Source organism: Pavona decussata, unplaced genomic scaffold (assembly GCF_977016875.1).
Source record: "Pavona decussata unplaced genomic scaffold, jaPavDecu1.1 SCAFFOLD_155, whole genome shotgun sequence".
Lineage (NCBI taxonomy): Eukaryota > Metazoa > Cnidaria > Anthozoa > Scleractinia > Agariciidae > Pavona > Pavona decussata.
This window is the reverse complement of record NW_028145567.1, coordinates 74,383-102,309: the sequence shown is the minus strand read 5'-3', so window position 1 is coordinate 102,309 and position 27,927 is coordinate 74,383. Positions and strand designations below refer to the sequence as shown.

Below are 27,927 nucleotides of genomic sequence, written 5' to 3'. Positions count from 1 at the left end.
TTGTGCGCTTGTCAGTGGGTAGCTAAACTAGTCGTGTACTCGATTGACCCTGTTTCCCATAGCTCATGGCACAACAACGTTTTTCCTCCTTTCTTTACGACAGCAGCCAAATGTAAATCAAAAATCAGCTGAGCTATATATTTCTCTATTACAGACTATCCTAACTTTCATGAAATGTACGATGCACTCACGACAAAGGGAGAAGTGAAGGGGATTCTAGCGGAGATGCACACGGCCTCCTACTACATGGACAACATCAGCGACCCTCGCCTAGCCGTGTCCATGTTCTTTGGCACCCAGCGCTCCATTGGATTTGTAGTTGGAGGCAGAAATTATCTGACGAAGCTCTATGTTCCTTGTTTAAGGAGCCTGTTTAAGTACAGACAGCGAGATATCAAGAAAATCATTCTTCGGTACACTAAGGCATACCACGTGAGTTGATATATGTACAGCGAGGTCCTTTGCAGAACCATACCTTGAGTCATAGAATGTATATGCCAATTAAACTTAACTCTTCCTGGAGTTTGTCAATTTAAAAATAATTGACATGTAAGCATGTAATCTTTCAACTTTCCACACCACGCTCCCCTAATGCTAACAATAGGCCATTTCCGAGTTGCTTGAACTTCATTATAGAGGCGAAGCTAAGTGCAAAGTTTTTATCATATGCAAACAAAATTAATTTTCATATGAAAAAAATTGCACTTAGCCTCGCTTTCATAATGAGGTTCACAACAACTCGGGAATGGCCTATTTCCGATAATCACCAGCTCATCAGGTAATTCTTGGCACGAATTCCCTCAACGCAAAGGGTCTTGTTTACCGGTGAGATAAGGAATTTGATCCGGTAAACGGACCATTTCTTGATACGATCGCAAAAAGAAAACAACAATATTTTCCCAGAGATTCAACCACCAATATTTTTTTCATGCGTGCCTTATAATATTTATGAACCTTCTTTTAAAATGTCCTTTCACAGACTAAGACTCAGGACCGCAGGTTGACATATGAAGACGCTGACAAGATGGTGACGCTGTTAGATGGGGACTCGCCCGAATTTCGGAAAGCTCTCCACATCCTGTTAATCCCGTTCTTCTTGTTGTTATTAATGGGATTCGTTTATGATTCCTGTATCTCAAAGCTCAGGGACCAGAGGCTAACGAGTGAGAAGTACTCTGTCATAAAATGTATTCCACTTTTGATTTGGGTTATATATTGTGAGTTATACATGAAGAGGCAGTGTCTAACAGCTCAGTAATGCTGATGCTCATGTTAGAAACAACAAGTAAGTTCTCATAGCAACGCCCGATGATTCACATTAATTTATATTACACTGAAAACTGTGGGGACGAAGTTGGGTAACATATTTGTTAAGCTTTCACAAAAATTTTTAGTTTGTTGAGAATTCTCTTAAACCGCAGCCGTGTACAAGAGTTATTTGTAAGGACGATAAATCCAGCCTGAGAATTAATTTTGGGAGGCTCTAGGCATGCTAGCTATAGGCTTCTTGTCGTCTCTTCTTAATTAGGCAGGACTCATTGTTCCAGTTTACCTGGGGTTCTTGAAGGTTGGATTCAGGCTGTGATTTGTACATTACTTAAGCAAAATGTAAGTGTGGCATGTGCTGAGAACGTATTTGTATGTGTATTTTGCAGTTCCCAAGGGAAGTATTTCTGACTCGATGGACATGGCAGCAACATTAACCAGTTGCAAGCTAAACCGATGACTGATAAAAACAGCAAGTTTGAGTTGAAGTAAACTTTAACAACAACAACAACATCAGCAAGTGAAGTTTATTTATTTTAGTTTACATGAAGTAGTTACAAGAATTAAATGACCATATTGAGCAAAATTCCACCCAGAATAACTATAATGGCTAATCTAGCTGGGTGGCTGATCTCGCAAATTGAAGAAAAGAAAGGTCGATGTCTATTCAAAAAGTGTCGAAGCTATTGTCTATATGAAAAGAGATTAAGCACAATTACCATTCGATAGGATGTCGTCATTTTATCAGATTAACTTGCTAAAGCAACCTCGACGGCAATAGCAACAAAAACGAAGCTAAAAAAAAACTTGAGCTCATCATTGTAATTTGTTTAGGCGTCCTAAAGCTAACTATGAGGCAGAGCTACCGAGCTGCCGATTTCGTTCGTACTGTAATAGCGTTCAAGTTTCACATGGAGAAAGCAAAGCCTCGTTCCCAGGCCCGATCGCGCTTATCAAGCGAGCCGGGATGCCTTTCTGAGGATTGGGACCAAGCGATATGGTGCCAGACGTCCTGGGCGCGTCTTCCCTATCAACCCAACGAGGACGACTGTTAATGTAATTGTAAATCAGTACTACGTATGTTGATGTAAGTAATTATTATCTCTCTTAGCTTTCTCACATGTAATTAATTATTAATGTAATTGTAAATCAGTACTATGTATGTTGATGTAAGTAATTATTATCTCTCTTAGCTTTCTCACATGTAATTAATTATTAATGTAATTGTAAATCAGTACTATGTATGTTGATGTAAGTAATTATTATCTCTCTTAGCTTTCTCACATGTAATTAATTATTAATATAATTGTAAATCAGTACTACGTATGTTGATGTAAGTAATTATTATCTCTCTTAGATTTCTCACATGTAATTAATTATTAATGTAATTGTAAATCAGTACTACGTATGTTGATGTAAGTTAATATTATCTCTCTTAGCTTTCTCACATGTAATTAATTATTAATGTAATTGTAAATCAGTACTATGTATGTTGATGTAAGTAATTATTATCTCTCTTAGCTTTCTCACATGTAATTAATTAATTATTAATGCAATTGTTAATCAGTACTATGTATGTTGATGTAAGCAATTTATATGTATTCCCTCTTTTTTGTGTGTGTGTTTCTGCAGCTTTGTATTTTAGTGTTATTGTTGCAAATTAAAAAAAAAAATAAATAAATAAAAAAAAAAACGAGGACGACTGTTGACGAGGCTGTCGAAAGCAAAATTTACCATTGATTGTTCACGCTCTCCATAAAACTATTCCTTAATTAATTTTCTCGTTCTTGTTTGCCATTTGGAACGCGTGGTGAAAACATGACACGCGCAGAGCCTTGTAACCACTAATGACGCTTAGTGAAACCTGTTATTTGTCACACTGATATCACTTGAGCTCATAAATAGTTTAACAAATCCTGTTTATCTAGAGCAACGTTTTATCTTAATAATTTAATAATGTAATACAAAGAAATTTTGAAGTAAAGGGATCTAGAAATAAATGATCTGAACTCGAAATATACAAAAAAAAAATCTCTGCTGTAACATGTGTGCTAATCTGTATACCTTATTAAAGGAAATTAACGATGCATGTTATTAACGCGAATTTGAAAAATTCGAGTTAATTTTATGAATCTTAATTTACGTCATTGTTAATTAAAATCACAGTATTTTACAGCATCGTTATTTTAAGACACCTTAATTCCAACCAAATTACATTTCATCTACCTCTCCGTCAGAGTCAGTCGACACATCCTCATTCATTATTGATTTTAAAATGGCTTTAGATTCGTCAATGCAACGATCGTTATCTCCAAGGGGATAGCTCACTTCCTCTACTTTCTTGTGCAAGATGTCCATCGCTTTTCTGTCTTCCCATTTTACAGTCACCTCAGTAGGAATTTCCAGACCGTCTTGAATAAGCGGAGATGACTTGTATCTAACAGATATGACCTCACCTCTTATCTCAGCTTCTCTCTGCAGTGCATACCATATATATTGGCTCAGTTCTATTGGAATATTCCCGACGGAAGAATGGAATACGGCTCCTGGCAATATTGTTTGCCCAGCAACTGCAAACCGGTCGCGTTTATTGTCTTTCTCTCGATTAAGGTTACGCGAGCTGTGTTGCTTTAAAAATGAATTTCATGAATTTGTAGTGGAGAATTTCATGGTTTACCGGTATTAAACCTCGAATTCTGTTGTTGGACGTTGTTATTTTGTCTTGTGAAAAGCGCAGGTTGCAGTGAAATTATTATGCATAAAGCATCAAATTCGCGTTAATTAAATGCATGTAAACATAACCATTCGAAAATTCGCGTTAATTTTATAACGCGTAGATTTGGTTCGCGTTGTTAAAATGCTTCGTTATATTCCTATAATAAGGTAACCACTTTCATACCAACCTTTTCACCAAACGTTATATATACTAAAAGTTTAATTACTTAGCTATACAAATAGTTAACGCATAATATCGCATCATATAGTATCCAAGAAAATGGCGATGCATCTATACGATATGCCTCTAAAAGGTGTCAACGTATATATCTTCGAGCTCAAGCTTGAAAGAAAAAGACAAATGCATGGCCTTTTTAATTTATACTACAGGTAACTATTTACTATTTCCTGGATTATTTTACTCATCCCTTTGGCGCTTTCTTTTGAGTGGTCCTGCAAGAAAGAATAAATCGAAATTAGAACAAATCCACTTTGACGCGGATGACACTTACAGTCTCACGATTGGTATACCTGCCTGTGGCCCCGGAATTCCGGATCGAGTTGGAGTTTAAAAGTGTGGAGACCATACTCAATTATAAAAAAAAGCTCCGAGCAGCGACGAGAACTAACAAACATTGAACAGAAGTTGTTTTTTTTTTACGATACAGTCATTTAGGTTGCGTTCGATTGACCGTATTCCGGAATAAGAGTAAGCGGAATTATAGCTGTTAGATTTCTCTTTCAAGTAAATTTGGGAAGACAGTTCTGAAAACTTTTGCTGACACATGTTAATTTAAGAGCGATTTTGTATTCCAGTAACTCCAAAACCTTCTTTTGACAGATTTCTTGAAATGATTGTATGTATTCTTATTCCGGAACAGGGTGAATCGAACGCACCCTTAATTAAGTTCTGTTAGCAATGTCAACGGCATGGTCTTAGAGTGGAGTTCTAAAGCACGTTTTCGTGTTCGGTTTGAAATCATTCCGAATGAATCATCATCATCATCATCATCGTCATCATCATCATCATCATCATCATCATCATCATCATCGTCATCATCATCATCATCATCGTCATCATCAACTTCGTCACAAATTTCACACTCATTTGTGCATGGAACAGAAAATATTACCCGTTTCCCGTAAAACGAGTAGACCTGTCTCAGAACTCCCTGAGGGAGTTCTGTCGAGACAGGACTATACAACGAAGCGACAATAAGTATGATTGCATTATTATAGATGTAAGTCTATCGCAGGGTTCATCATCATCATCATCATCATCATCATCATCATCATCATTATCATCATCATCATCATCATCATCAATCTTTATTTACCCTCGGATTGTAGAGTAGCTTAATGCAGCTAATATCTCCGAGCATTTTCCCACCCAACCATGATAATATACGCACAAAGACCAGGCCACAACACCGGGAACTACGTCGCCTACTCTTTGCGAACAGTGAGTGGGTTCTCTAACGTCCCACAGAGTTATTTTACGAACAAGGTTTGTGAGACAGGGCCTACGGTTTATCGTCCTTATCCGGCTTATTCATTACTAATTGGTTACGCCCAATATTTTATTAGATTTCCCTAACGGTAAGCCAATACCGCCTTCGGGTGGCCTAAAACATTGTCTAGAAAAATAAAAAAAAAACTAGCGTACAGCACACGAGAAAAGCAAGAGGAAAACGAAATCTTAAACGAAAATCCCTACTGATCTCGCCTTAGCGCAAAAGACAACTAATCATTTGTAACATCTTCCACCTTGAGAGTGATGAATTAGTCAGTGAGCGACACAGGCTTGATCGGAGAAACGAAATCCGAGTGCTCCTATCAGGAGTTAAAGCTAAGTTGTTTTAGTATGTGAATCCCAGACGATCCGGGATTCACGATTTTCCGACTGTCCCAGACTTTCCCGACTAATGAAAACTGGAAATTGTAGACATCCTCGTCTGGGATGGTCTCAGACAATTAATAAGGGAACGTTGTGAGTGTTTCTATTTTCTCGACGCGTCCCAGATTTCTGCGTAGTCGGCGATCATTCCCGACACATGAAAACTCGAATTGGTACTGTTGGGGACGAAGGTTTTAGCAACAATTCTCTAAACTGCTCCGCTCCAGTTCCCCACTTACAAATAAAAATGGCGTCTTTCACAGACGAATACCCTGATATCTCGCCAAAATCTGGGACGATCGGGAAACAGTGAAGTTCCCGATCGTTTGGGATTATCCTTACATATCAACACTAGGCTTTAGACCTTCCGATTACTAAACAGTTATTACTAGTTACCTTATTCGATGCTTTTTGCCTCAGGTACCTCACAGCCTTTAAGCCAACAGAGCAAATAATGAACACAACCACTGTAATAGATATTCCGATAACAGTAGCTCGAAACGGGGTGGACCCTGGATGAAATATGCTGTGCACGCTGTCATCTGCTTCCTTGGGCTGCTTGGGTTTCTTTCCTGTTGCCTCCTTAATTACAATGTAGGACAGCAAATAAAAGCAATTGAATTAGAAGAAACCCCCACTCCACAACAAATTGACATTAAATCGTTGGATGTAGTGTCTAAATCTAAAGTTTATTTTGAAAAGTGGAAATAACATTCAAGTTTGTTTAAAGTGGACATGATTATTGCATTTAAATTTCCCGCGTGCCGCCATTTTGGATTACATGACGTCATACGGTTGCCACTATTGTCAGCAGCAGAAGTTTTTTCGTGTGAAACAATTGGGCAACCGTATCACGTCATAAAATCCAATATGGCGGTGCCCGGGAAATTTAAAACCGAAAATAGACGATAATCAAATCTTTTGCTGTCCGACACGGAAATTATTTCCTTGTTTCCAGCGAAATTTGAAACGAGAGTGTATTTTTAACAATTTAACGTCAATCTTTTTTAAGAGTGGAGGTTTCCTTTAAAAAAAGAGTAAAATTTTTGGTTTTTTAAAACGAGTATTACAATTTATATTTTGCAGACCTTTCCTTTACAAATTTATTAACCCGCAGTCGAATTTACTCAAAAGAAACATATTCCAATTCGGCACTGCACATCATCCAAGTATATAAATGGACAAAGAGTTATTTTAAATAATGTCCGCTCAAGTTTGCGCCGCCGCGTAAGGCCACTTGTGCTCCCTTGTTTGTAACCGACCTTTCTAAGAGGACAGAGATCAGCCCATTTTAATAAAACCTTGAATTTTCAAACTCACTAAGTGGCAAATTTATATGTCACATTAATGTAAGTTCAGACTAGTTACTAATGTATAACGTCGCCATTTTCATTGTTTTTAAATTGAAATTTTCTGTTTTTCGTGTAATCGTACACGTTAAATTTAGGATTTGTTGCCGTCTTATGTTTTAATGGTTGACAGCCGGAGATATAACCAACGCATTTCTTCAGTTTAATAGAGATTTTTTTCATACGGTTATTTTTATTTAGCATTCCCCCTAAGTTTATTGTATCCGTATTCATAATAGCCACTTACCTTGTAAGTCTTAAGAAACCTGCTGACATTAGCGGAAATCTCATCAGAGACAAACTCAATCACTTTTGGTAGGCAGTTCCTCACTTTCCAGGGGAAGTTATCTTTTCTCATCAAAACTCCATATCCATGTTTTTCCTCGAATACTCGAGCAACTGATAGTCCTGAGTCACCTTTCCACTTGATAAACTCGATTCCTGCAAAGAAGTCTTCCATGATCCCTTCCACTTGTCCCTTTTCCAATAAATCGTTTGCTTCATCATAAAGGCTTTCAAAATCTAGTTAAATGGAATGAAAAGACTGTTTATTTACTTGCAGCTCAATATTACACTAAAATAATATCATAAAATAAAATAAAATAAAATAAATGCTTTGTTTATAGTGGAAATGCACTTAGCTACCCAAAGCTAGTTTACGGGCATTCCACTCAGAAATAACAGGAAACAAATAATAATCAAACTGAACATAACATGTTAAAAACCCCAACTGGCAGGAGGCAAACCAGCTGGCTATTTACAAGCGTGGCCGAGGCGGGACTTGAACCCGGGACCTCCGGATTTCAAGTCCGGCGCCCTTACCACTGGGCCACGCCGTCTCCGTTAATCTAAACTAGAAGGAGAGCATTTTAAAAAACTGACAACAACACAAGACAGCGAATGATTGGCTTGGCTTCTTCAGGAAATATTTACTCTGTCCAAGAGATCCAGAGAGAATTTCCTTCAACATTGTCTGATTGTGGGTGGACCATTGACAACCAATGAATAATTATGTTTACAAACTAACGCGGGGAAGCACAGTGCAGTGAAACCGGCTGTTGCTTCTGAGTGATATTAGTATTATTTAAATCAATTGCCACTGTACAGCAAGTTTCTGAATGAGCAAGTAGAATAAGCTTGAACATGTTTATAGTCTGGGAGTATTATTGATTGTAATAGGCTGTTTCTGATTGAGTTAAACTCTCATGGAACATAGTATCCCAGCTTACCAGTAATGTTTATTCCAAGATTCACGGCTTGCTTGAATGCAAAACTCTCCCTCTGAACACCGAACTGAAAACACGTTTTATTAAAAAGGTCATTCAGTACATGACTATTGTATTTTTAGTCCCTGCACTATATTAGTTAAAATTTGTACGTTAGTAAGTAAACAAGGAAGTAATTTATTAATCCCCGTAGAACGTGACGTGCTATAAATTTAATATATTACATTACATAAGTAAATCAAATTAAACCGTGAAAATGCGGGAAATGACGTCATCAATATCCTCACTGGTGAAGATATGGAAAATACGCCACTTGTGTCCCGGATGTACTTTCGCATGAATTTTACGAGTGGTGTATTTTCCAGTAAAACACTCCTGTCTATATAATAAATGCATATATACATAGTCTAGTAACTATTCAACACACTGTTACACTGCCCAAATATGGTCATGGTGCACTGAATATTCGTCGTCCGTAGTCAACAGATATCCTGCGATATATGTAATTTCGTGTGTCTGGGAGAAAAATTGTAAAATGAAGATTTTTTCTAGTGCAGCTTTTCTGCAATAAAACTGTGGGTGCTTTGTTATTTTAAATGTGTTGAATAATAAAACAATAATCCTGTTCAATCTTGATAAATAGTCCCTGAGTTTCAAGCTATATTCCGCTCGATTTCGTAAGATCATAATTGTTAAATGTGCCCAATTCTTAACTACATTTCCATAAATTTTTCTTATATTTCTTGAGATTCCCACACAGAAAAAAGTTGAAAAGAACTGGCGTTTCAATTACAGAAAGGGCGAAAGAATCGTATGCTGTTTGCAGGGTACTCTGTTGAAGGATCTTTCTCGTACTTGTGCCCGATTATTGTCAGCACTTCTTTAACACACTAACGAAGAATCCACCTTCAATTTGTATCTTTTGTGTACGAAATGCAACTTTAGACGTATGACGTGTCGCCAGTTGACTATAGCTAGAACGACTTATGAATTAATTAGACATGCTGCAGATGCTCATATTAACAGCCAAAAAATTAAGCCAGCAAGGTAAGACTTTTAATGTAAGTTTGTAATGCTTTTAAAAGGCTGAACTCTGTGCTCGGGGTTTATTGACTACTGAAAAGCCATTTTTTCATTCTTGGATGTGATATAAAGATAGGAAGATTGACTGCTCAGTGGAACGATTTAAATGCACGTGAAAACGTTCTACCAAAGTTTGCATTCTTACCGTTTTTCCAGAGAAAACATCATATCTGCTCTCCACCGTGACACGCGTCAAAGCACTGGACAGTGAGGCTGTCAGTACTGAACACATCGTGTCACCAATCATTATCCAAAACACGGAGAACAGCGGGGCACTTATGGACTTAGGGGTCTTGTCGCCGTATCTAGGAAATTAAAAAACAGAAATGAAATTCAGTGTGATTGTTCTTCAAATCATTATCAACAAGGCACCACATGGTCTGCGTTTAAGAAGCGTTCGAGATCAAAACAGTATTCTGCCCTCCCGGAAATTTAACCATCTAATAAACTCCCTAAAAATTCGTTTTTAAGAAATCTATCATGTATGTGAGTCAAACTGAACGATCGGCGCCTAAGTGGAGTATTTGGCATTAACGCAAGATTTCACATCTTAAACGTTTTGTTTTCATGCTAGTGCGTTGCTCAGAACCAGAACTGATTTTTCACTCATTGTTTTTAGGTTTTTTAAAGGACATTTTAGGGTGTCATAGCTGATTATATTCCAGTTACCATTCTAGTTTCAACTGTACCCCCGTCCTTCTTCACGACTTTATGCTTTAAATTGCCGGTAACTAATGCAAATTGTAGATAAATTTCATGATGATTGCCCTTACCCAACTGTAGACATCGTGACAAATGCGCACCAAAAGCCATCAAATGCACCGCCAAGCTCTTCTCCATTTGTCTTGTTATCCTTGGACAGACATAAAACAGATATAATTAATTCCATGGCGGTCACCGGCAGGCACACCAACTACAACTTTTCTAGAAATCTTTCAAGTTAGGACTATACCCAACAACGTGCCTCTCATTAATGTTTGAAAAAGTGTGCATGTTTTATTTACAACTTTTTGACGCGTTTTACCAACAACAACAACTTTGTTGAATAAATAATAAAATTGGAAACCGCAGGTCAAGCTATATTCGAGGCTGGCTCAAGGAAAGGAAGAATAAATACAAAAGCATTTAATCAGAGCCATGTATGGTGGAATCAAGAAGGCCCTTGGCCCGTCACAAAAGAAATCAGCATCGCTCAAGTCTTCCACTGGAGAGATTATACAAGATCAAACAGAACAGATGGAGCGCTGGGTACAGCACTACTCCGAACTCTACGCCAGAGAGAACATCGTCACAAACGAGGTACCATTTAGTGTTTACCAATGATGCAAGAAATCGGCGCAGAACCAACTATCAGCGAGTTGAAGAGGGCTTTGAATTGCCTTTCTTCTAGAAAGGCACCAGGGAAAGATGGCATACCACCAGAGATTGTGAAACTCTGCATCAGGATCCCTTCTAACAGGACTCCATGCGATCCTCTGTCTCTATTGGCGGGAGGGTCAAGTCCCATAGGACATGCGAGACTCAAATATCGTCACCCTATACAAGACCAGGGGCGACGGGAGCGACTGCCGTGCTCCAATTATCGGGGCATCTCAATCCTAAAAATCGTGAGCAAATTGTTAGCACACGTTGCTCTGAAGAGGGTGCAAGTCATCGCTGATAGAGTGTATCCCGAGTCTCAATGTGGATTCAGAGCCAACAGATCAACATAAGACATGGTCTTCCGACAAGAGAAGTGCAGAGAGCAACGAAAGCCTCTCTACATTGCCGTCATCGATCTAACCAGCGCTTTTTATCTAGTTAGCAGAGATGGACTCTTAAAGATCCTCCCAAAGATTGGTTGCCCACCAAGACTCCTCAGCATCATCAAATCTTTTCATGACGACATGAATGGTGCTGTGATCTTCGATGGCTCAACCTCGGTAGCCTTCGAAACTGTTTAACCTCGCCAGACTAGAAGCGAGACTTTCTGTTCGCAGATGACGCAGCTGTCGAAGCTCACTCAGCTGAACTCCAGCAATTGATGAGACGCTTTAGTGCAGCCTGCAAGCACTTGGGACTGACCATTAGTCTCAAGAAGACTCAAGTGATTGGCCAAGGAGTCCCTGATCCACCTGTGATAGCAATCTCCAATCATCAGCTTGAAGTGGTCCATGATTTTGTCTACCTAGGATCCACAATCGCCGACACACTGTCCCTCGACACAGAACTCAACAGAGAAATTGACAAGGCATCGACCACCATGTCCAGCTTGACAAAGAGAGTTCGGAAGAATGGAAAACTCACAGAAAACACCAGGATACAGGTATACAGGGCGTGCGTGCTGAGCACACTTCTGTATGGAAGCGAGTCTTGGGTGCTACGCGCCCGGCATGAGCACAACCTCAACACTTATCACCTGCCCAACCTCAGACGCATTTTGAACATCGCCTGACAAAACAAAGTTCCCAACAATGAGGTTCTTGAGAGAGCAAATCAGCCAAGCATGTACTCTCTATTGAAACAGGGACGCCTGCGATGGCTGGGCATGTTTGTAGAATTGAGGAGGACAGAATCTCAAAGGACATTCGTTATGGGAACTGGCGGAAGGAAAGTGCACCGTTGGCAGACCGCAGCCGTGATTCAAAGACATCTGCAAACGCGACTAGAAATGCATGAACATCGATACAAACTCTTCGTAAACTCTTGTAAAGACAGATCAGCCTGGAGGGGAGCATTGATAAATGGCCTTGATACTTTTGAGAAAACACTCACATCCAACACAGAAGAGACGAGAGAGAGAAGAAAGAAGAAACAGCAAGAGGGGCATAAAGACTCTACTCTCATCTGCCCCACCTGTGGAAAGGACTGTTGATCAAGAATTGGCCTTCCAGCCACAGCAGAAGATGCCTCCAGCGTGCAGTTCCATGGTCTGACCAGACCGATGGATGCCAATAGTAATAGATCTAGACGCACTCTTGTGTTTAGCATAATCACTTATCTTTATCTTATATCCAAATGGAATACGACGTAGTGGTGGTTGGTTGTCTAATTTGGGGGACTTCAATACAATCATCTTCAGTTTCAAAGATTTTGAGAAGTACTTTCTTTAATTCTGATTTTAAGCAAAATTGATATTTACAAGTTAAAAGTACAAAAAAAAAGAACTATGAAAAACCTATTTACAATTCATTTCGATAAAAAAGGAGGGGCTCCGTTTTACCGAATAAGTTTGGGAGGAGTAAGTCGTCGATCGCCTCTTGAATGGGGTCAACGTAATCTTCAAGCGACTCTATTGTGCGCACGAAATAGGTAAACTTGGATTTGTAACCCTTCGTGAAAACAGTGTAGGCTGCATGAGGCTGGCCCCTTGCTATCTCGGATGGGGCTTCGAGTTCTCCTTTTCATTTAAGGAACTTTTGCCGACAATATTGATCTTTGAACTCTTGAGATCCGATGACGGCCTCTAAGTGGCGCTGACCTTCAGTTGGAATATTAACCTCATCTGCAAACACCTTCTTTGCCTCAACTGCAAGTACGTCCGACTTGACAATCAGCCAGCTCTTTGATCCATTCACTAGATAACCATACTTCTTTCCTTACCGACTTAGGTGATTGTACTAATTATACAAGGGCACGATTTGTCCACCCCCCGCAGATTCGTCGGCTAGCCATACTTGTTCAACACCTGGTGTGCTTATTGTTAAGCTCTGGATTATGAAAGATGTATTGACCGAGTACCAGGGCATGGCTAAGGGATCCCTCTGCATCGTACCCTCCTGTGATAATACCTCAACCCCGTCGCAAATAAAGAGCCTCGACTGGCTTCTGTAAGTGTTAATGATGTAAAGTGACATTTCCTTGCAGGTTATGTGGATGTTATGTAAGGAGAGGGGTCTGTTCATTTGGTTAAAGGCGTTGCTTGTATCTATCAGTAAAACACCATCTGTTCCTTCCTCTACAAACACTTGACTCATAGCATGTATCGCGGCCTCTGAGCCTGCGCTATGGCCTGTGCAAGCCTGGAGGGGGCCGCTGCGTCTTTGATCTCTTCCTTCAAAAATCCAGGGATAGTTTTTCCAACTATTCGCCTCAGGAGTTCACCAACGCCAATAGCTCGTATTCCAGGGTTTTTATCCAAGGGGATGAGTCTTCAGGAGGTGTAGCCTTCCAGCAAAGATGGGTGGTAAGGGATCTTTAACAGATTTCTTGTGAAAACGGCTATCTCTTCTCTCAAAACCTTGCTTTCAGCCTTGAAATTCTTGGAGCAAAGGATTCTTCGATATAGCTCGGCATCCATCCCAGACGGTCCGGCTGAGCCCTTTCTTTTGGATGCAGTATCAAAGATCATTTTCTCGTCGATCAGGTCAAAAACGCCAGGAGGAGTGTAATCAATGGGCCCGTATAATAAACTCTCATCTGCGATATCTGCCGCTTCAATTCCGGATGTACTTCTCCATCAGCCCTTCTAGGACTTCTGGTGTAAGGTTGAGCACGCCCTTTGAGCTCTCGCTATCCAAAAGCTTAATAACTGCAGGTAACTTTCCTTGGAAAACAAGTTTCGCAAAAACTTTGGATATGTCCTCAACTGTCCTAGCCTTCAGATTTAAATTGGGTTTTGCTAAGTACTTTTAAAGTCACTGGGAATCTATTCCAAATTTGGACACCAGATCTCGAAAAACCACGATAGGCCATGTCCCCAATAAAGCTTTAAACAGATCAGCGCCTCTTTTGACTGAGTACCAAGGTTTCCTTTGAAGCAAGACAACACCAAGAGACTCAATAACGTTGATGTAGTCCTGGCTATGATACATATCATGCTGGTCTTTCCGTACTGGGAACACCAAGCTTACGTCTTCGTGAAAGATATTCTGGAGAAGTGCTGAGGTGTTTGACGCCACGGTTAGGTATTTTAGTATTGGTTTTCGTTCCTCGTAGAACGCGCAGCATTTGTCCAAAGCGGAATCAAGAACTTGATGGAAGATCCCGTCGACGTTTGGTTGACCATCAGTGGCATCTGTTGGCAAGGTGTATGGTGGCTTGAGTTGCCAAGCGATGTTAACTTGTCTTGGGCAAAATGTAGGCCACTTGACTGCAGTTGGCGGAATCCCATGATCATCATCTGAATCTTCTACTGGAGGCCTTCGGTTTTCTGTCGATGGCCGATGGAGAACGTTTTCCATGAAAGTTTGCAATAGTTCCTTGTCGGCTGCATTAAGAGTATTAAAACCAGCCATAACAAACAGGGCTATAAAACATTTCCACTTCATCTTGTGATTAATACACAGTCTATCTCACAATGAGCGTCTGTGAAGTCACAGGAGTCGATAGTATCTTACTTTAAAAACTGTCCTCATGCGGTTAATTTTCTAAATCTTAAATTTATCTGCCAGTCAAACAGCCTGGGAAGTCTGTTTCAATTAAAAAGCTTTTAGCTAGGAAAGCTCGATCATTTTATACATTGAAATTACAAGCTTATTGGTCCCCATCTTTCAGAATTAATACTAAGCTGTACGTCATACATTTCTAATTTAACTTCGAACCAAACTTTGAGCACGCAAAGTAAAGAGTTTTTATTTCTAGTTGGTTGCCACGAGACTTTTTTCAATCGCGCAAGAAGCAAAGAATCAGATGCTTTGTAATCATTCATTATTTTCTCTGGGGTATGATCATACACAGCCCAGCCTGAAAGTGTCCAATCAGATGCGTGCTTAATATAACTGTTGTTCACGTGTCATTTAGACCTCCCCTCTATCTTACACATATCAAAACTGGGACATGTTTTTCTTAATAACTAAGGTTCTGCAATAGGACTGAACATTTTCCTCAGATATCATTAATTATTGATTTGTAAAATTAGCATGTATGGCATGTAAAGTTAAAATTAGCATGCATTAGCATTAGGCTGAGTAGAATAAAGGATTAATTTTCACGCGTATTTTGGGAACGGAGGCAATTTGTGAAAACTTTTAAAACACAGGTGAAAACAATGAGAGACTGTTTATGAAACCTTGCCAACGTGGTTGCAATTTATGTTGGAAGGACCGCGGCTGTAGACAACCCTTTGTTTCAACGTTCACATTACAGTTGAATATCTTAACAGGAACGTTTCTATTGCTCAGTTGTTCCAACGCATTTCAAAATCTATTGTGGTTTGTTCACGGTCAGGGCCAAAATGCTAACAAAAACACATAACAAAGAAGTTTGTTAGGCTTCATTACCATTGCCGGTCTTTTATTAACTATTATTCTGCGGACTCATTGCGGTTACATGTTTATAACATAAAAGGCAAAACGGGAACTTACTTTATAAATAACTGTTACAACCTTGTTCCCAAGGCTTCTCCTCTTCACGTCCCAGGGAGCGAGAGAGGAGAGACCCTGGTTGGGTCTGGTCACGTGTCTCCCAGAATCTGGAAGATTACAAATAAATGACTTGAGAGAGGGGCGTTTGAGTGTCAGTTTGCCTATACTAAGTGTACCGGAGATGGGAAAACATGCCCCAGTCAAGTCAACTTGCGATTCGCGTGTGTTTCAAAGGTCATCACCTGGGTCATGTCAAGTGGTCATTCAGAAACCCCTATAAAGGTAAATAAAGCGAGTGAATCTGTGAATGTGAGCTGCTATCGACTTTATAAATCAGTTGAAGATACTAGTCATTGGCGAAATCTTTACAGCAAACGGAATCAACTATTGTCACTATTTCTGTACTAGTGGCAGCCGAGGAGCTTTACGGCGACGCACTTCCACGAAGTGAAAAATTTACCGTACATGTCGTACATGTCGTAATACTGTCCATCCTCCTTCCGAAAGTGTTCTGTTTATGTGCTATTTCCTGTGTATTGTTTGTTGCTGCAACCCTGCTAACAGAGCGTTTCTTTTTGGCAAATCTTTTAGCACGAGCGTGGTCGTTCGCGTCTCTAGTATATGGCATCGTTGGTTTAATTTGTTTACGTCCCGAGAGAAAGCGGACGTAAACAACAGTAAAGAACAGTTAGACGTCGACTCGATTCCTTTCAAGTTTCCGTCCTTAGTTCTTCAGATCTGATCTTTCATCAGCGCATTCAAGATAGATAGATAGATAGATACTTTATTATAACCACCATTGCAGCCATAAGCTGAATTACGGGATATTTACAAAGAGATAATAATAACAAAGAGAAAAAAGAAAATTATCTACATCTTAAAACACATGGCTAAAATATAATAACAAAGAGCTAGCATAAACGACTGGTACAGCTACAATGAACCACAATTACAACTCCATGAATTGAAGGGGAAGGCGCTGTTCGTCCACTGTTAATTTTGTCGTTTATACACAGTGATTTTCCAAAGTACAGCGCCTCAAGACAACGGACTTTGTTAAGCTTTAAGCCGATTAATGTTACAATGACTCGCAAAAGGAAGACTACTGAAAAACATAGCCAGTTGAATGAGTTTCGCATGAGCTTCGCACAGCAAAGCGTAAGCCTTGTTTTGAAGTCGCCAATAAATCTTGACAAAAAGTAGCAAGTGAAGGACCCCTCCCTGGGTCTAATTTTTTCTGGGAGACACGTGAAGGGTCTCTCCTCCCTCGCTCCCTGGGACGTAAAGAGGAGAGGCCCTGGGAACGAGGTTGTAACTGTTATAGTGAAAATCAAGTTAATCCCGAAGACCTAAAATTAAAAAAAGAACATCACATTATACACAGGTATCTAGTTATATCCATGAAAATCGAACGAGAGCGACCCAGAAATCGCAAGACAACATCGCTTAATGCCTTCCAAATTCCACCAAAATTAGTTTGTCTGATGGAACTGATGGAAAGTAAGGATTTGTTGGAATTCCCCTCTCCAGAAACTGTGAAAGACCGGGTAACGGATGGTGGGATCTTTTGGGTAGACGGGCCGACGAATAAGTGCATTTTTCGCATTTTCTCTGGGTAGCCATAGCGCAGTTCTAGTTAAATAGTTTTCACCCAAAAGAGTATTTCCTATAAAACAGATTACAGAGAAATGCACTTATTCATCGGCGCAATTTCTATTTGTACACTCTACGATACCATAATGCCTCACGCGTACCAGTTTCCCCGTAGTTTCTGTGGGGAATTTAACAGTCACTCGAGTAAAGGAAGATAGAAATGTATGCCGTAATTTTAACTTAAAAAAGAATGCCGCCCAAAGTGTTTCTCTTAGATTTCACAAACTTACCAACATCCAACTACAGATTCCAACAAAAGCCAATGCCCCCAACAAAGCTTTGAACACGTAATCGCCTCTTTTGATTGAGTACCAAGGTTTACTTTGAACTAAGACAACGCGCACCACTTTTCCAAAGCAAAATCAAGAGCTAGATAGAAAATCCCGTCTACTTTAAAGTTTGGTTGGTTGTCAGTGGCATTTCTTTACATCGCAAGGGGGTATAGTAGCCTTAGTTGGTGAGAGATGTTAACTGAGAGGAGTAACTGGCGTCAATAGTGATCACCGATAGTGCTGCTCCAGGAAGAGTGTTTGTTAAAATTTTTTCAAAATCTCCCCGTCGGTTATAAATCTACAATCAGTGTCAATTTCGCTATTAGACCTATTACACCTCCCCCCCACCCCTTCCATGCTCAATGTTGGATGGTGCTTCGAGGGCGTATCTTCATACATTTTATTACAAGTCTCAACAACATTATCTGCTAAGAGCGGGGAACGGCTTCGGTTCTTCACATTGTCACTGGTTGTAGTCTCTTCGGGTAGCACAAATGTTATATTTTAGACCTGGGGTACCTGGACGTCCTAACCTTCTGGCATCCATGCCAATTGAGGCTTCCCCGTCATCAAACCATACAAATGTATCATTATGTATATATGGCAAACCAAATAAATTTTCTTCTTCGTCTTGTTATTAAAGAAACAATTTTAAGACTAGCAACAGCAAAAGGACTGTAAAACTTTTCCGCTTCATCTTCCTCTCAAACAGTTGTAGTCACTGTCATCGGCGATGAGACGTCTGCAAAGTTATCGAGTCACATGATCCCTTTGTTTCATTCACCTTCAATTTGTGTGCAATCAACCAGTAAGAGAGTTATAGTTGAGTTCCTGACTATCTATGAGCTAGAGAACTCCTACTAGTCACGCGCGCTGCGTATGATTAAACAGGAAGTAGTAAGTGGAAAATTTAAGTCAGAGATTGGGTTGTAGCTCCAGGTGATAACCTTTTATAATAAATAATAATAATAATAATAATAATAATAATAATAATAATTTTTTTTGAAAAAATTACTAATATAATAATAATAATAATAATAATAATAATAATAATGATAATAATAATAATTATTATTATCATTATTTTCCCTTTCCCCTATCAAAGCTACTTCTTTACAGTCTTTGGTCTATTTTTACTTCAGTAGGGCATAACTAAGATAACAGTGACTACATTTTAAATCTCTTAACTCAGTTTCAGATTCAAACAGAAAGTATTATGCCAACAGTTAATTTCATATCATACAAACTATTTATTAAAACAATGAAGGCATAACGCCGAATAACTTTGCGACGGTTTGAAGAAAGAAAAAAATGGAATTAAGATGATGCAGCTCTTCTCATATAAACTGCATATGCTGACTCAGTTAAACAAACAAGTCCATTGTCAAAATCAGTATACATCTCCTCATGCACAAAAGCACCGAAAGCCTTAAGTAGTTTCTTCTTTCCTCGACACCAATGCTACAATGCTTGCGTTTAACCTACAAGAGAAAATAATACGGTATTATTTTATCATATGGTTTGGTTTTTCTTTGGTTTCCGGGGATAAAAGAACAACGTTATGGTTGGCTGTGTTAATGTTATTGCGTCAAGGATTTTCACGCCTGTTGGCGGATAGGGTGAAAAAGATGAATGGAAAAAGTTTAGTCGTTTCGTATGAGGCGCCACCCAGGTCGAATTTCGATCGAAGGGTCGAAAGGTCGGAGTTTTGGTGGTTCTGCTGTGTTGTTTCCTTTCACAATAAACTTTGCCCCGCATTGTCTCTTTTTACCCAGGTATATAAATGGGTGCTGGCAACATACTAGTGAGGGTGGCACAAAGTGCCCGTGCTGAATTAATAACTCAAACACCACTAAACTTTATGACCTTTTTCAAAATTTATCCGACAAAACTTCGTGTGGCACTCAGTAGTTCACGTGTCTTGATTTTCCACAGCAACAAGATTTTGAGAGGTGTGACATCACTTCTTTTACAATAATAAAATTATTTGAGCATTTTTTTATGGATCATTTTCATTATAGTCGAATCAGTTTGAAAGGTTTTCTGTTTTTTTCTTTTGAAAAAACTGATTGGAGAAATTCCAATGGTAGCCATGCAGAAACCGACGTAATACCCATATGATATTACGCCATCTTCCCATATTTAGGACGTCCTCCTCTTTTCCGGCTCAGTGTGCAGAACTAATGACCTAATTTCCACCTCATATGACGTCACTGTCCTATTTGTTTGACGCTAAAGGGAATGCGATAGTTATGAACAATTTATATACCCTGCAGGTTTCGTCATAGCGTTAAAGCTCTTATATTGAATTTGATCATTTTTACTTTCGGGGAAGTGCTGCTAGGAGTCCTTAAAATCACTTAATCAGTGAATAGATGCATCAACTGGGGGTGATTTCTGTCCAATATACTATCCATGCATCCATTTGACTTACTGTATGCAAAGCAGAAAATTGTCATCCACCTTCAGCAAATTTTCCTGGTTAACTAGACACTAGGTTGTTTTCTTCCTTAATATGAACACATTTGATTATTGTAAGACACACCGGACAAGTTACGTTCTGAAATGAGATCCAGACCCCTTGACCTTTATCCCTAGATCTACCATGGTTACTAACTTAAGTTTCCTATAGGCTCACCAGTACCACCCTTGGGTGGAAAAGACGTATTTATGGAGCAAAGTTTTTCTTTACAAGCGTTAAATATTACAATGGCAGTGACCTTCAACTGCTGGAACTAACGTAAACTTAAGGAAAATAACCACTGGCAGCTTCCTAGTTGAAAACAAACTTACTTTATTTTCTGCCGGCTTCCAAGTCCTCTGATCTCTTTCTCCTCGAGTACCTGAGAGCGGTGAAACCAACAGAGCAAATGATGAACACAAAAAGCGCAACAGACATTCCGATAACAATTGCTCGAAAGGAAGTGGACTTTTGGTGAAATATGCTGTGGACGTCCTCTTGCCCTTTCTTTGGCGCCGTGTTAGCCATGTGCTTCTTTGATGTTGTGTCCTTACAATACAGAAAAACAAAGCAATTGATATTAATAGAATAAAATGAGTGGAAATCTAAAACGTTCTATTTGATATAATAATTATGTTGCAAACTCTATTTTGCATTTACCTCTTTTATAAAGGAAAACCGATCACTCGAGAGATAGAAAAATGAGTCAAAATTGGCTAATTAGCATCCAAGTAAATGGGGCGTAAAAGGGAGCGCAAGTTAATCCTGTGGAATGCAAGGAACGAACTCAGAAAACTCCCACTTATGTAAACGTGCCTTACGGAATGATCTCCTGATATTATTCGTAAAAGTGATGACTTTGAACATTCATAACTTTGTAAATATTTAATCAAATACTACCAAACTTTTCTTGGGCTTTTCTTCAATTCTATCTGCTTTAATTTATCAATGTTCACGTGACACTTGATGACAAGGCAACAATATTTTGACAATATAGGTGGATAGCATTGCCGCCATGTTAGTGGTAAAAACAAAAAAAAATTTGCTTACATAGTTTGCATAAAAATGGAAGTTAAGAGAGAAAAAAATCTTATTATATTATTATTATAGAAGAGAAAAATCTTATTGTTCCATACCACCAACATGGCCGCCATGACGTAATGATGCAATCAACCTATATTTGTGGAATTTTAGGCCTATAATGTGAAATTTGCAGTTTTGCCCCATAATGTTTAGCGTTTCTTTATCAATTTTGATAATTTTGAGCCAACTTGGATGGTTTTCTATAGTAGCGAAATCGAGAAACCTAGGATGCCGGACCCAAGATGTTGACTGTGAAGAAAAAATGTCACAATTCTCACATCATATGACATCATCGTTTTCATCTTACGTACTGCAAAAGTAACAGTCTTAGACGCACTATATGCCCTCCAAGATTCATTGTTATAGCCTTAACTGCTTTGTAGTTCTAATACAAGAGGAAGGAAAGGACGAACTCTCCCTCCCCACCCTCCCTCAACTGGCCAAACACAGGCTAAATCTATCAAGAGCCTTGTTGCTAAAATATCAAGTCACAATTCCAGTTGTTATCAGTAAAAATTTTCCATTTTGTAAGTTAATCCAACATTTTAAATTAAAACTTCTCGGGGCATTTGTCGAAAATTAATGTAAATCTTCAGCTGGGTATTACTAATATATTGGCAGGTTATGTGACATTTCAGTAACTCTTATTCAGATTGTTGTATTTATTTTAGCAGATTCTTAAATTAGGTTTTATAGCAAAAAATCTTACTTTTTCATATCCAAGCATGAGTCACGAAACTTTCCTAAAATTTCTTAATATTTACCAGGAAACAAATTGTAACTGCACGTCCATCTTCATCCAATTTGATATTTTACATGGAAACCATATGTAAATTCAAAGACAGGTTTTGCGGAATTTTTCAAATTTCCCGATTTTCACTGAAAAAAAAATTGTACTGCGGTGGGTAGCTTTTATATTTCAAAGTGTTCTTTAACTAGTTTTGTTCACTTGTTTGGTCAATTTTGTTGGCTGTTTGGTTATTTGGAAAGTTGGCCACAGTCCGCAGATCACATGTCCTAACTCCCAGGTAATGCGAGCTCTTTGGGCCATCTGACATACCTCAACCGAAACTCAATTCCTTGTCCCTTAAGACGGAACATCCGGGTCTAAATAAAGTTAGGCTATCAATCTCATTTTCTGGCCAATATTTTCTGGGAAAGATACGAAAATAGCATTTGACGTGTACGTTTGTGTTTTGGATATCTATAACCGCAAAGTTGATAGCCACTAAAATCGTTCGGACTGTACATAAACACAGCACAACATTGCAAGGGAGGGGTGCGGGGATGGGGAGGTTTATCGCGTATTAAGTTTTGGAAATCGTCCCAACATTTTTTGAAAGGATTGTATATTTGTAATACTCTCTTACCGTATGGGATTTGAACACCCTGCTAATATTAGCCACAATCTCATCAGAGACGAAGTCGATCACCTTGAACAAACAGTCCTGCGCCATTTTGCTGAAGTCATTCTTCTTGATTGCAACTCCATACCCATGTTTTTCCTCAAACATTCGAACAACTGATAGTCCTGAGTCACCTTTCCACTTGATAAATTCGATCCCTGCAAAGAACTCTTCCATGATCCCTTCCACTTCTCCTGTTTCCAACAAATAGTTTGCTTCATCATAAAGGCTCTCAAAATCTAGGAAATAAATAAACAGAGAAATAAGTGAATATCAAATAAAGGAAAAATACAGTTGGTCCACCGAAATCAATGGACAAATGACTACTGCAACTTCAATCATGCAAATAAATTAGCCAATCTTTGAAGCAAGTGTCTGGTCATAGCTGAGCAATCGGGATAGTAAGCCGAGTCTTACTAAGCTATAAATTGCTAGATTGTCTCTTTATATGTAGGAACATTGCTGTTGATTATAAGTCCTTCTGTCACACTTTAGAAATAAGTATTCGAAGCTATATTGAACGCAGAGAATACGTTACTTACCGGTGATGTTTATTCCGAGATCCACGGCTCGTTTGAAAGCAAAACTGTCCTTTTGAACACCAAACTGCAAACATGTTATATAAAAAAGACAGTAAGTGCGTAAGTACTTAGTAGGTGTGATTCATACAAACAGTTTCAAAAACAAAGTGTAAAGGTTCGAATTGTCGTGAAATTTAAACACTGCTATTATCCGTTGAGAAATCTGGGCTTGAACTGCATAAGAATTTACATTTCCTAAAATCGCTGCAAAACGGTGGAAATCTACCGAACAAAACATTTTAATTAAGAGAAACGTTCATAATATCTTGATCGCAGTTTTGGAAGATGAAGATTCATATACAAACATCTCCACAATTATTCGTAACTTTCAAAATATTTTGAATGATATTACTTAAAGTGCATATGAAGCAAAATTTATTTTTGCGCTGTTGCAAAATATAACGTTTGAAATATAAGATTTCAAAGTTTGAGATGTCCATGATGAAACTTAACGATTTTACAAGCGCCGAAAGTTGGACTATTTTGACCCGAAAAATTGTTGTTCAAATCGCGTGGTCAAAATACCATGTGACAACATCCGCTGACGTAACGTTGGGTACAATATGGCGGATAGTGCGAAAGAGAAGGCTAGAGGAGGGAGATAATGCGTTGCTGGCCCCCTTACAATGAAACTTGAAAAAACAGTGCGAAAACGAAGGGAACTAGAATGCACCAGATTCCCTCCTTGTAAGAAATCAACGATCGTGAACAAAACTATTAACCCCAACATTACGTCACAAGAGGGAATTTTGCATAAAGTCGACCCAGTGTCCACTCCATTTTCAGGTAAAAATAGTCCAACTTTCAGCGCTTGTAAAAAGGTCAATTTTCACCCTATACAACTCAAACTTTGGAATCATACATTTCACCCATTATATTTTATACCTGCGCAAAAATAAATTTCGCCTCATATGCGGATTAGGTAAAAAATTAATATATCTACTATTCCTAGAGTCCAAGCTCAGTCATTGGAATCTGGTCTTCCTCTTCTTCTTGTTCTTGTTCTTCTTTTTCTTTCTTTCTTATTCCTCTTCTGAGTGAAGGGCAATTATTATATGTGGGTCACTGGTACCGTTGTAATCAATTTGCGTGTTACTGAGAATAAAGTCTTGTTGTTATTTCCTCAAACTTCAGTAAAACATTTCGAAGATCTCAGCGCACGAAGAACGTTGTGTAGAGAAATAAACTGACAAGACGACAAACTATTCCAATATACATGTACAACCTAACTTTCGTGACTGACTGTAGATTGATTGAGTGAATAATTTATACTGGAACAAAAGAAACATGAAAGAGAACCTCGACTCTTACGACAAACTGACCTTAACTTTGGAAATAGGGTCTAAATTATAAAGTTTAGTTTAGTTTAAAAAGTGAATGTGATTATCACCCATTTTCGCATTCAAATTTCTCGCGCGCCGCATGTTGGAATTTATGACGTTATACGGTTTCCATTATTTTCAGTTTGAAGTTCTATTGTGTAGATTAATTGGGTTGTCTGTGGTCTCTTATTCTTGTTTCCTCCCAACCGCATGGCGTTATGAAATCCATAATGGAAATGGCGGCGCCAAAAAATTCCAAAATAAAATGGTATTTTAAGGACAGCAAAATACTTCCTATCAACACTTTTTAAACTTCTCCTTGAAATTTTGACACTATTTCCAACATCTTAACGTCAATTTTTTGTAAGAGTAGAGGTTCCCTTGAAGTGGTAAAAGAGAGCTGTAATATATTTGACCAGTGCTTTTCAAGTTTACTTCTGTATTTACCGTTTTTCCAGTAGTAAAATCATATCTCTCTACTGTGACGCTTGTCAAAGCACTTGAGAGTGTGGCTGTCAATATTGAACACATGGTGACACCAATCATTATCCACACTACAGAGAATAGCCGGGCAATAATGGACTTTGGAGTCTTGTCGCCATATCTAGTAGGTAAAAGAAGACAGTGAAAATTATTTTGACTAGTCTTGGTTAAAGGCAACCCACACAAAGTAATTAGCTGACAGCACGGGGTCCTTTGAAATCGCCTAAAGGCCCCCTCTTAAATGGCAAAGTCAAAACAAAGCACAACGACTGAGAAAGATAGAGGAAGATAGATATACCTCAACGATCATGGTTGAAGATGCGAGTAATCAGGGGTCGTATATACGTATTTTAGGCTAAATCATTGAAAATGGTTTACGCCAAGTCAAATGTAGTATTCCTCAAAAAAGTAAGTGATATGAGCCTTTTGGCAATCTCAGTTTACGTTTCCCTTAAATTAAAAAAAAAAATTTTTAGCTGCTATAACTTGTGTGGGTTCCCAATAATACAGTCTGCTCAGTTTATTGTTTTCCCAAAATATATCGGCAAAATGGCCGCGTTGTAATTTTAAATCGCGGTGACAAAGCTGGCGCTGTGGTAACAGAGTTCTATTGGAAAGTTTAACTCAAACATTTCAAGATTCTAGGGCCCGGTTGGTCAAAAGCCGATTTACGCGTACACGTAGCTAAACGTTGTTCATCTGAGAACTTTTACAGCACAAGTTTGGCATTTTTCCCATTTAGAAACCCGCCATGAGTGCTAAGCTACTCACGTCCTTATTCGATCATTTTTTACATAAATTCTTTTACAAGGAGAAAAGAAATATCGTCTTCTGCACTTCTGATTCTTTCCATTTTCCATTTATTATCAATTTTATTTATTATTAACACTTACCCAACTGTAGACATCGTGACAAATGCCCACCAAAAGCCATCAAAAGCTCCGCGGTAAGATGGACCACCAAACTCTTTTGGATTGGTCCTGGCGTCCTTAAACAAGGAAAAAATGGAATATAATTAAAGTTGCTATTGCGTTCAATTATTCACACAATTTCTTAATTCCCATTGCTCTGTTTTTCTCAGGATGAACTCCTTATAACCGAAACGTTTTCATGGCTTTCTTTGCCATTTCACGTCGACCTAAAAGTTTTCAGTATCGAACATCAATTTTTACAACCTTCTGTTTTAAGTGGCCGGTGAAAATGCACTGAATAACTGTGAAAGGCGGAATTGTTTTCCCTTAGTTTCCTGAATGGAAACCGCATTAAGAAGAGAAGGAAGTTTGGAAATTCTATCTTAATTATCATAACATCTGATGGACTTTCAGTGCTTCGAATTTCTCCAAGAATTGTTTATGATGTATATCAAACGCTCGAAACAGTTTTTCAATCGACTTCCATACACCTCAAAGCTGGTTAAAATACACCTCCAAGATGGGTGTTGTTTCTTAGGCCCGCTTCAGTGGTGCGATAAAATATATTACTTGAAAGTTTGTGAAGTTGACTTTCGAGATGTAATTGAGAATAATAAGTTTGTTTCTGTGCTGAGCATGAAGTGCCTTCTCATTTCTCTCGATTTTTTGGCGACTTTGGTATAAGTCCCTGCAAAGTTAATTTTGGTCTGAATGCTTTTGGAATGTTTGAGCTCACCCAAATAAGACAATTCATTTCATTTTAATGAATGAAACAAAACATTGCAGGCATTGAGTACAACCAAAACGTTTCATTTTTAACTAACAAAATATGAACATTTGATCATGATATTTTGACGTCTATTTTAAGGAAAAATACCAATTATGATTTTATTGTAAAAAAGGTATAGGAAGCCACAGTCATCTTTTCATGATTTCGATGTATTCATATGTAAATTAAATGATCTGATATACGGAATAACTGCTATGGTTACCCAATGTCCGCAGGTGAAGCAAAGTCGGCTAATTTTAAAATATGCAAATCTCGCTGATTGCTCTTTGAAAAATACAAAACCCTTTCTTGCTTGAAAAAAGAAAATAATATACATGGGAAGAAAAAAAGAGCAGGAAAACTACTGTATACCGTACGCTGTACAATGGTCTGCTGGGTGGCTGCAAATGAAGACGGCGGAGAACAGAAATAAATAGATGTCTTCGGTTTTAGACTTTGCTCCGCTACGAACTAAGAAGAATAAAGAAGAAGAAACGCTTCCTGAATAATAACAATTGACTTACCAAGATCCAAATGCAAATTCCAGCCAAACACGACATCAGAATGCTTAAAAGCACGATAGGCCATGTTCCCAATATAGCTCTGAACAGATCATTGCCCCTATTGATCGAGTAGGACGGTTTTCGTTGAATCAAGACAACACCAGGAGAGTCTAAGATGTTGATGTAGCACCGGCTAGAACTAATTTGTTGGACTTTAGGTATTGGGAAAACCAAGCTCACGTCCTCGTTAAAAATATTCTGGAGAAGTGATGAGGTGTTGGAAGCGACGGTCAGGTATATTAGTATTGGCTTTCGTTCCCCGTAGAACGCGCAGCAGTTGTCCAACGCGAAATCAAGGACTTGGTGGAAGATCCCGTCGACGTTTGGTTGATCGCCACTGACATTTTTCTCCAAGGTGTATGGTGGCTTCAGTTGCCAAGAGATGTTAACTTGTCTTGGGCAATGTGTACGCCGCTCGACTGCCGTTGGCTGAATCATGCTCTCCTTATGTACAGGAAAAGAATTTAGTTTTACTGATGTTGATGAGATTGAAAAAGCTGGTGTGGGCCCTGGGCTTCCTGTCCATGGCCCATGGAGAACGCTTTCCATGTAAGTTTGCAACAGTTCCTTGTAGGCTGCATTAAGAGTATTAAAACCAGCCAT

At 38.8% G+C, this 27,927-nt stretch overlaps 2 protein-coding genes across 2 annotated transcripts; one reads left to right on the top strand and one right to left on the bottom strand.

Moving 5' to 3' along the window:
• Positions 1-276: 276 nt before the first annotated feature.
• Positions 277-2,959, top strand: LOC146465697 (uncharacterized). The gene is made up of 3 exons (XM_085128149.1): positions 277-432; positions 980-1,163; positions 1,656-2,959. Exons 1-3 carry the CDS (start codon positions 283-285, stop codon positions 1,724-1,726), a joined length of 405 nt encoding a protein of 134 aa, XP_084984275.1. The 5' UTR covers positions 277-282; the 3' UTR covers positions 1,727-2,959.
• On the bottom strand, positions 1,780-27,927 carry LOC146465696 (uncharacterized). The gene is made up of 7 exons (XM_085127971.1): positions 27,286-27,927; positions 25,975-26,069; positions 9,682-9,841; positions 8,457-8,520; positions 7,475-7,749; positions 6,275-6,460; positions 1,780-4,434 (listed from the first exon to the last, which is right to left on the bottom strand). Exons 1-7 carry the CDS (start codon positions 27,925-27,927, stop codon positions 4,366-4,368), a joined length of 1,491 nt encoding a protein of 496 aa, XP_084984097.1. The 3' UTR covers positions 1,780-4,365.